The following is a 9401-nucleotide window of genomic DNA, read 5'->3' on the forward strand; positions in this document are numbered from 1 at the left end:
TCCATGTCTCAGGCTCTCCATGATTGCCAATTAGAGCGGAAATCAATTTACAGTCTCCATTGCTTAATTGATATCATTATGTTTACTGTAGAATGAATAATTGATTATTGTATCATTAGCCTACATCAAAACGTAGTGGTGCGTGAAGCGGGCCCGGCAGGTATCTTCCCTCATTTAAATCCGTGCTTGTGGATAATTAGGGCTATCATTATATTCTCACTTCCCCAAATGCCGCCCTTGGAAATTCAACCTTCCAAGTTCAGCCAAACGCTGTAAAACATAAGACCCAGACCAATGCATTTTCCAGATTAAAAAACACTTTATTTTTAGGATAACATCATGTTAAAATTTACTACTATAAAAAGCTTCAGATAGAAATGCTGAATAAATTACCAGACATATGCACAGCTCAACATTCATAAATACAGATAATCATGCGATTACTCATTGCTAAAGCATTACTCATGTGACTCTATGTTGTCTTCCAACTGATGCTGAAGGTTTTGTCCAGAGTGTGATGTTGTGATGTGACATCAAATTCTAACACCTGAAATTGAAGCGAGAAAAAGAAAGTTATTCAAGTGAAAAAATAGCACAATGGAGACAATGTACGGACAAATGAAAGCAACAAATCCCATATGAGGTCAAAGTTCAACGAAATGGTCATTAAAGTGCCTGAGAACATCATTACAGCCATCTTGGGTTTCTAGCACTCAAAAAAAAAAAATGCTGGGCTATTTTCAACCCAACGTTTGGTCAAAAAGGGACGAACCCAACCGTTGGGTTATGAAACTGCAACGTGCAGGGTTATTTCAACCCAAAATGCTGGTTTGTTTTATCCAATTGTTGGGTCATAATTTATGGGTTAATTTAACCCAACGTTTGGGTTTGTCCCTTATTGACTGGGTTAAAAATAACCCAGCATTTTTTACAGTGAAGGACCTATAAAATACAGATTAATAATAAAAACATCAGTTAGTACTCTCTAAAAAATGCTGGGTTATTTGCAACCTAGCACTAAGTCAATAACAGACAAAACCATAAAATTAAACCATGCTTGTTTGTTTCAACCCAAAATGCTGGTTTGGTTCAACCCATTGTTGGGTCAAGCATAAACATTTTCTGGATAATTTAACCCAACGTCCACACTACTAACTACGTCACCGCCGCCGTCGAGAGCGTCAAAAATCGCTGTAGAAAGATTCATGGACGCTCTGATGTAGACCAAAGTTTACAGGACTGCGTTCCCTGGAATCCTCTCAAGCGGCAGACTTCTACGTTCGTACGTCATAGCTCATTACCATAAAGTTGACAAGATTTCAACTCGGGCACGACGCGCCGCACCGCTGCCGGCTCACATTGAAAATGAATGAATTCCGGTCAATTTGCCGATGCCGTTGCGCATGTGTAACGGAGGCCTGCGAGAGAGATGTGAGCTGTGCAAGTAAACCTCACTCGTCAACCTCAAGAGGTGCTCTAGTGACAGACGCTAGAGGCTGCGGTCTTGAGCCTCCTCGTTAGATCGCCCGTCTCCCATGCCGGACCGACGCTGGTTCGAGGCTTGCACAGAGCGGGGCGAGTAAGACCGGCTACACATGCATGTGGTGAGACACGCTGCTTTTTCCAAGTGTGAAGCTGCTGAAAATCCGTTTATCCTTTGCTGAAACCTTTTCGTCTTCACGGCAAACACGGCTCATGGTTGTTTAGCAACGGCAGACGCCACGACAGCCCAAGCTCCCAGGAGCTTTGATCCAAATAGAAAGTGCCGCAGCTCGCATTTCCTACGTTTTTCAACACGAAATGTATACTCGAACACATATTTGGATGTCTCTGGGCTAAGCCCCGGATATCCACTCACCCTAGAACCATCCCTGCCTACGGCCTTTTTGACCCAACGCTGGGTTGAAAATAACCCAACATTTTTAAGAGTGCAAATACGCCACAAGACATTCGATTTAGACTTGGTTTTAATAAATAAGTTAAATATTAAACGGACGGAAATATGAATTTATGACTACGAAATTTGAGAAATTTGCCACCATATCCTGCTACTGCCGCGCTGCGGAAAGCGTAAAATCACATCAGTGTTGATATTGTGCGATTACAGGCCTCTTCTGTCTATCAACTCATTACGACATTATGAAGAAAAACAAAAAGTGTTAGAGAGACTCGCTGAGAAACGCCACATCTGATCCGACAGAGGCAAACACACCGGCGTGGAGACAGATGGAGCTGCTCCGTCTCTTCAGAGTTATTATGCAGTTGGGAAATACTAAGAAAGATAAATGATCGCGTGTGTGCTGGAACACTAGTTATTCAAATCCACGTGCACACTGCTGCTTTGTCATTTTCCACCTTCCATCTTTCTCATGACTCATATAAATCTCAGTCTCTCCGCCTTCTGCCTGCATGCTTATTATTAGACAGCGTGCAGTCCATGTGCATGCAATTTATTTTTTGCAGACATTCTGTAAGTCAATTATTAATTCAGCTAATTTCATAAGAAAATGTAAATAAATGGACACATAAATTATACATAAAAAGCAATTGACAAACACGATTTCTATACACTACATTTTCCAGTTTGTAAGCATCTTCCCTTCTGTACCATTTCTCATAACTGTGTGACTGATTCTGATATTGAGAATAAAAAAATATATTATACGTGGGCCTGATATATGTTTGCAGTAAGCGTCACACCTCTGTTGCCGGGTCGTGTTTGAAAACCAAGTCGACATTCGGATTTCCATCCACGCTCATGGTAACCTGAGTGATGGGCACGGTTCCTGACCCCCACACCTTCACAACACCCAGGGTCAGTCTGTCAGCCGGGGCCAGACCATTTGCGTCAACCCTGCTTGACAGAGCGCTCTGAAAACAAATAAACAGGACATTTATTTATTACACTAGAGCAAACGCGAGACCATTTATAAGCAAACAAGCCTAATGTCAAAGCCCAAGCTTTTATGCAAATAGTATTCTTTTCTTTTCACATGGACCAATATTTCACGTATTGACTGGTCAGTCGAGATAGAAGACGGGCATGAAGATGGAAAAAAATCGGCAAGTGAAAACAAGCTCACGTTTAGTGCTAATAACGGCTATTAAATTGTGCTATTTCAAGAGTGAATTTATTTTATGAAAAACATAATTCCTTCAATTATTTTCTTTTGTGCTTTAAGACAACGAAAGCCGTTTCAGGGCCATTACGACTATAACACTTTACATTTTACTGACATCATTTTCATTATACAACTATTATAAAGAGATTCTCATTACATTGTCATTAGTGTAGTATAGTATTATATATAATATTTAATGAAATAATATTTTATCCTTTATGGGACAATTAAAGGAGAAAAAAATGAGCTTAATTGTCACAGGAATGGTTTCTTAATCCCTCACATGATTTTGTGCTGAAACACAACCTTGTCTTGCTCTTGACAATATGCTCGTGATATTCACCCTTCTAGATCTCACCAGGAACGAACATTAACACATTTTGTAAAAAACAACGTAAAATAGAACTGGGATTTATGTCACAGCTGTTCTGCGACGATTCGAGCCTGCTGTGTTTGACCTTGTTTTACATAGACCCCCTCGCAGCTCCACAGAGGCGTGTATCCCCCCCGCTTTATTAATCTCAGCACATATGACATCAGACCCACGAGGAAGTGCAGAGTGCTCTGACCTGGGCCAAACGGCCCTCGGCTGCTACAGCGTGAAATGGTTTTGGATCCGGATTTTGTCACAAATAGAGAGCGGCCGCAGATGTTTGGCTTCAAGTGAGACGGCAATCTTTGATTGCCCGTTGCATTTAATGGCAACCGTGCATGGCCGCAATCCAAAAATATCCAAAAAAACACACTTTCTGCAAATCATGCTGATGTGGGCCTACCTCAGACGCGGTGAAAGACGTCAACAGGAATTGTCCTGTCTTGACGGTGTCTGTGAACAAACAGGACAAATTATGATAAGAAAAACAAGACAATGTTTTGGAAGCAAAACACTATACTTGCACAGATCCGTACACTCACCGATTCCCTCTCCATCATCCCAGAAGAGAGATCCATGTGCTGAACCATCATCATTGAGAGCAACAATCAGACCCAGAGGGTTCACACGGCTACAAGAGAAAAGAAAGAGTCAACACTACTGTATATCAACCGGACCCACAAGTGGGCACAGAGAACAGGAAAGCATCTTTTTATGCTTTATAGGCTGGAAAAAATACAAGCTGTTTAAACCTAGCTGCTAAAAATCAATAAACTCAATTGTCACGGATAAAAAATATACGGTGTAACCCTGCTTTTTTGGGAATGGCGCCATGGCAACACTGGAGATTTATATTTCACTTTTGTTGCGTATTATGTAGACATTTTTTTAAAAGCAAAAAATCCTGCCTAGTTCACCAACAAAATTTAACATAACCTTTGGCGTTTTTGTGTGTTTTATGCATAAACATCACTAAAGTGTGGCTTGAAAACGAGACTTAATTCGGTAATGCTCTAGATTACAGCCCTCAATGTACCGCATGATTAAACCAAAATTACAGCGTAACTAATTGTAACAATAATGTACTTCTAAAGTACATATTTGTAGGTAAAGGGAAACAATATCCAAAGTTTGGGGAATAAAGAATAAAACAAATTTATACTGTAAGTATTTTAAAATTAAGGGGTAACTATTTTATCATAACGTTGTACGGATGACCTGCAGTATGCTATACAACAATCTTAGCGTGAACTACACTACAGTTTTTGTAATCACAATGAGCTATGTGGATATTAAGTACGGGGATCTTGTTTTATTATTATAGCAAACATGAAATAAGGGTTTTTTAAGGGAAATAATTATGTGTTCGGTTTTTGCGCAAGCAAAACAGCACGAATGAAGCACGCAGACTGTCTGTCCACTATAAATTTGACAGATTTTTGACTTTAGGATTCTTTTTGTTTTAATTGATTTTAGGATTGTTGGTAACAAATAATTTCTTTTAATTATGAGTTATTTTGATGATTTTTAAAGTGTAAAATGTGCAAAATCAACGTTGATCTTTTGAGACTATAATCAAGTAGTTCAAGAGCGGTTTGATTTGGATGTTTATATGGCATGCAGTTCCCTCATTTTGTTTTATTTTATTTCCTTACTCTTACCTCTTAAGTCCCCAAACTTTACATATTGTTCCCCTTTATCTACAGACATGTACTGTAGAGGTGCTGTTTAATTATGCGCTACATGGCGGGCCGTAATCTAAAGTGTTACCGAATTCTTCATAGACTTAATACTTACAATCGGTTGTTTTAAGGATGTTTGGACATTTGTAAAATTGATTTGAAAAGAAAAACCTGTTTCGTGTGTTGTTCTCGGCTTTCTGCCAGGGCAGAATGTGTCCTCCTCTCACATGCAGGTTAATTTTGTCCATGGGTGCTTCCATATTCAAGAACTGTCCTCGAACCCCAACAGCTTCACCCTGCACGATTAATCGCATAAAACACATAAGAGCTTTGATGTACAATCAACGTCGTTTGGACGGCAGCTGTATTACGACAGGTTTTTTATTAGACTCGCTTACAAAACCTTGCTACTAAAGAACTGCACGCCTGCTAATAAAATGCTTACTTGCATGCTAAAATAACGCTTACCGTGTGGTAATCGTACCAGCGGGCGTTTGGCACGTAGCCTCTGACCATAGTAGCACCCTGCGCGAAACAAAATCAGTGAGAAGACAACACAAACAACTGGAAGATGCTACTGTACATCGTTGATGTCTTTACTGACTGAAAGTAACACCAAAACATTCATTTCATATGCATTTGAAATGGGCCACATATGCAGACAAAATAAAATAGGAATTGAACGCTTATGCTTGCAGTGTGAAAATAGCTTGGAATTTGTTTATTTGCGTACCGGGTCCAAAACGGGTGTGATCAGAAGGGCGGGACCCCAGAGGAACTGTTTGTCGATGCTCCACGTGGTTTCGTCGGTGACAAACCTACAATACCGAACAAACGCTGAAAACATCACTGAACAGAGCGAAAAATAGACTTGATATAGATTGCGCATAACAAAACATGCTGAGGTCAAGATGCTAAACAAAATCATATACATTCGGTCCAATAAATCATCCAAACAGAAGGTAGAACAGGAATATTACATGCAGGTCAGGGGGGAAGTAAAGAGCAGAAAAATCAATGAAAGACTAGATTCAGACACTCAGACAGAGGTTCTCGCCCAGCTTCTGATTAGTCATTCCCATGATGCTTTGGGAGAGATGTAATTTGGTGAATGTAAGGACGGATTAAAAATAGTGCGACAGAGAAAGTAAGGTGTAATGGTGAGGTATTCCGGGAGAAATTCGGTCTTTTACTGTCCTTGTGTCATCCCAAATCCATTTAACTTTCTCTTGACATTCTCGGAAAGTTTTCTTCTTCTCAAATTCTCAAGTTTGTGCTTCAAGCACCAGGTTTGCCTCAATGGCATTATAGAGTAAAGGTTTGGGACGACACAAGGCTCATTAAATCCTTTTTTGGTAAACTAATCCTGCTAAAGCATACTCACTCGTGTAGCATGGGTCTGACCACGGTGTTTCCATGCGCGTGAGCTTCGTACATCAGCGTGTACAAATAGGGAAGGAGGGTGTACCGAACGATCAACACATCACGAGACATAGAGGCGAACGCTTCTCCCCACGCCACGGGATCTTGCCTCTGTCAAAAACATGAAAATCACATTCTTTACATCATGCTTTCTGACACCATGGGAATAAACGCTTCTGGCCAGAACTATATTTTGTTATTTTATGATTCAAATGCGAGCAGCTGTGGTCCGCTTATTCCAGACGTACACCGCATTGAACATCTGTGTCTGTGTACGGGCAGAATGTTAATTGTGTGCCAGACAGAGAGACGCTTTGCCCTGTCGTCTGGCCTGTACGTGTCTCTCTCTGCGACTAGCACTCACGTCGAGTGCTGTTAACCGTGGTGGGTGAGCTCCTATACTCACAGAGAAAAAGGTGAACCTGATAATTACTTCTCAAGTGTTATGAATTCACAGACGTGACCGCTAATTTACAAACCTGGACAAACACTTTAAAAATGAAATGTTTCCGTATGTGGTTTTCTATGTACAGTAGCATACAGTAGTCTAGACGTAGGGCTGTCACGATTATGAAATTTGGCTGATGATTAATTGCCTAATAAATCATTGCGATATTACGATTAACTGTCTGTTTTGGGGCTTTGACATTTAATTCTCGTACATTTTTTATTTGGCTTTGAAATGAATCATTATTGGTCTGAATATAAGACTATGTTTTTTTGGTAATACAGTACATTGAAAAAAATGGGGTCATCATCAAGGTGTAGGCTTTTACGTGTCAATAATACAACAGCCATGTCCTTGTAAATTGATCAGGGGTGAATTGAAGCCACCATTAAAATGCTATCTGTCACAGAAAAGCTTCTAATCAGTTTTTTTTCTCACTTGCAAGATTACATAAACAATTTACTTCTTTGTTAATAAAACTTTGTTATCTTTGGTAATCTTAAATAATATTAAATTGTACTGCAGGTTATTTTTATGGTATATGCTTTAAGGTGATGGTGTTGTGGTGGTTCACTAATTGCAGATGCACTACAGCTCCCCCTTGTGTCTTCTATAGATATGTGCAATAATTGCGATGATCTGAAACCATCGCGATTAGGTCAAACAATTGCTATGAGATGAATATTTAATAATTGTGACAGCCCTAGTTAGATGTCGACGTTTTATAAAAAATATCATAATTTTGGCCGTATGGACTTTAAAATTCTAGTTTGCTCCTATATCAAAGAATTTGTCCGCCGTTTCTCGTTATTTTTCCTGCTGCTGTGTGGAACGCGACGTTAAAATGTGCGAATGGACAAGATCTTCCTCTTAGGTGACCTTTGCTTTTCTTTTTGCAGGCAATAAGGTACATAACTACTGTATGTTTACAATGCATTTGACAGATGCTTTATTCAATGTGACGTACAATACAATCAAGTCATACATTTCATCAGGATGTTTTCCCTAGATATGCCATGCCCTACACCTCTTTCAATGTAAGTCTATAGGATGTTAAGCATATTGATGCTGTCAGATGGCTTAAAGTGATACTTCAGCCAAGAAAGACATTTTCCCCATGTTTTGCTCACCCTCAAGGCATCCTTACTGAATATGACTTTCTTCTTGATGAATGATGCAGTCGGAGTTATACTACCACGTATCCTTTTTCTTCCAAGCGGTAGAATGGGAGTGAATGGGGGGCGATTTTTTGAAGCTCCAAAAAGAGCATCCATCGATCAAAGAACTGCTCGACACGGCTCCGTGGTCTCAAACAAATGCATCGATTCGCTTCAGAAGACCTTTTTTTAAGAGAAATATCCATATTGACAACGCTATTAACTATAATATCTTACTTCCGTTATACCTCGGGTGCACGTAAACCAGAGGCTTGTTTTTCCGGCAAATGATGGTGACGAAAGCTCCCGCACAGAGGAGACAGTCTCCTATTGGAACAAAACGAAAAATTCCACGTTCGTCACCGGAACTGACGACAATGCGTCATCTTTGATTGATGGATGCACTTTTTGGAGCTTCAAAAAATTGCCCCCCCATTCACTCCCATTCTCCCGCTTGGAAGAAAAAGGATACGTGACAGTATACTGTAACATCGACTGCATTATTCTGAAAGAAGAAAGTCATATTCAGTTAAGATGCCTTGACGGTGAGGGTAAATTGTGTTTCTTGGCTGAAGTATCACTTTAAACAACAGGAACACCTGCGTAATTTGAAGTTTCATTTATGTACGGTACTTAAAGTTATCATATCAATTGCGTTCCTTTAGCTCATTTCATAGAGCATTGTGTTAGCAGCGTAAAGGTCACGGGTTTGATTCCCAATCAAGAATCCCAAACGTACTGCAAGTCAAATGCACTGCAAGTCATTTCAAGAAACAGTGTCTGCCAAATGCATAAATGAACAGGTAGATTGGGGCTCCGGTCAATCCCACAAATGAGCGATAATATCAACACCTTAGCAAGCACGACCAAATCGTGAGCCTTCATTCTGTCTAACCTTTTGACTTCTAGATCTTCCGGCACATTCCCCCGTTTCTCGTTATTTTTCTTGATGCGGTGTGGAATGCGGCGTTAAAATGTATGAATGGACAGGATCTTCCTCTTTGAGCTAAATGCAAAAAAAAAATATTCCAAATGTACTGGCCTCTGACTCCATTAGCATGCGATTTAGCGTGATGAGAGAGACACCCGCGTGATTCCAGTGAACTCTGAGGCTCCGACAGCAGCGTTAGAATTATGACCTGAAATAACCCTCTCTCTCTCTCCCTCTCACTCTCTCTCTCTCTCTCTCTCTCTCTC

The 9401-nt window shown here is 40.2% G+C and overlaps 1 protein-coding gene across 1 annotated transcript in view; it reads right to left on the reverse strand.

The window, feature by feature from the left end:
* Window positions 1-307: 307 nt before the first annotated feature.
* Window positions 308-9401, reverse strand: part of si (sucrase-isomaltase (alpha-glucosidase)) — a 37183-nt gene continuing 28089 nt past the window's right edge. Inside the window, exons 31-38 of the mRNA XM_057347657.1 lie at window positions 6562-6710; window positions 5911-5995; window positions 5646-5702; window positions 5349-5473; window positions 4038-4126; window positions 3899-3948; window positions 2701-2871; window positions 308-547 (exon numbers count right to left, since the gene is read on the reverse strand). Coding sequence (XP_057203640.1) covers window positions 473-547; window positions 2701-2871; window positions 3899-3948; window positions 4038-4126; window positions 5349-5473; window positions 5646-5702; window positions 5911-5995; window positions 6562-6710 — 801 coding nt within the window. The 3' untranslated portion in view covers window positions 308-472. The remainder of the gene's footprint in view (window positions 548-2700; window positions 2872-3898; window positions 3949-4037; window positions 4127-5348; window positions 5474-5645; window positions 5703-5910; window positions 5996-6561; window positions 6711-9401) is intronic.

This window comes from Triplophysa rosa, linkage group LG12 (assembly GCF_024868665.1).
Source record: "Triplophysa rosa linkage group LG12, Trosa_1v2, whole genome shotgun sequence".
Classification (NCBI taxonomy): Eukaryota; Metazoa; Chordata; class Actinopteri; order Cypriniformes; family Nemacheilidae; genus Triplophysa; species Triplophysa rosa.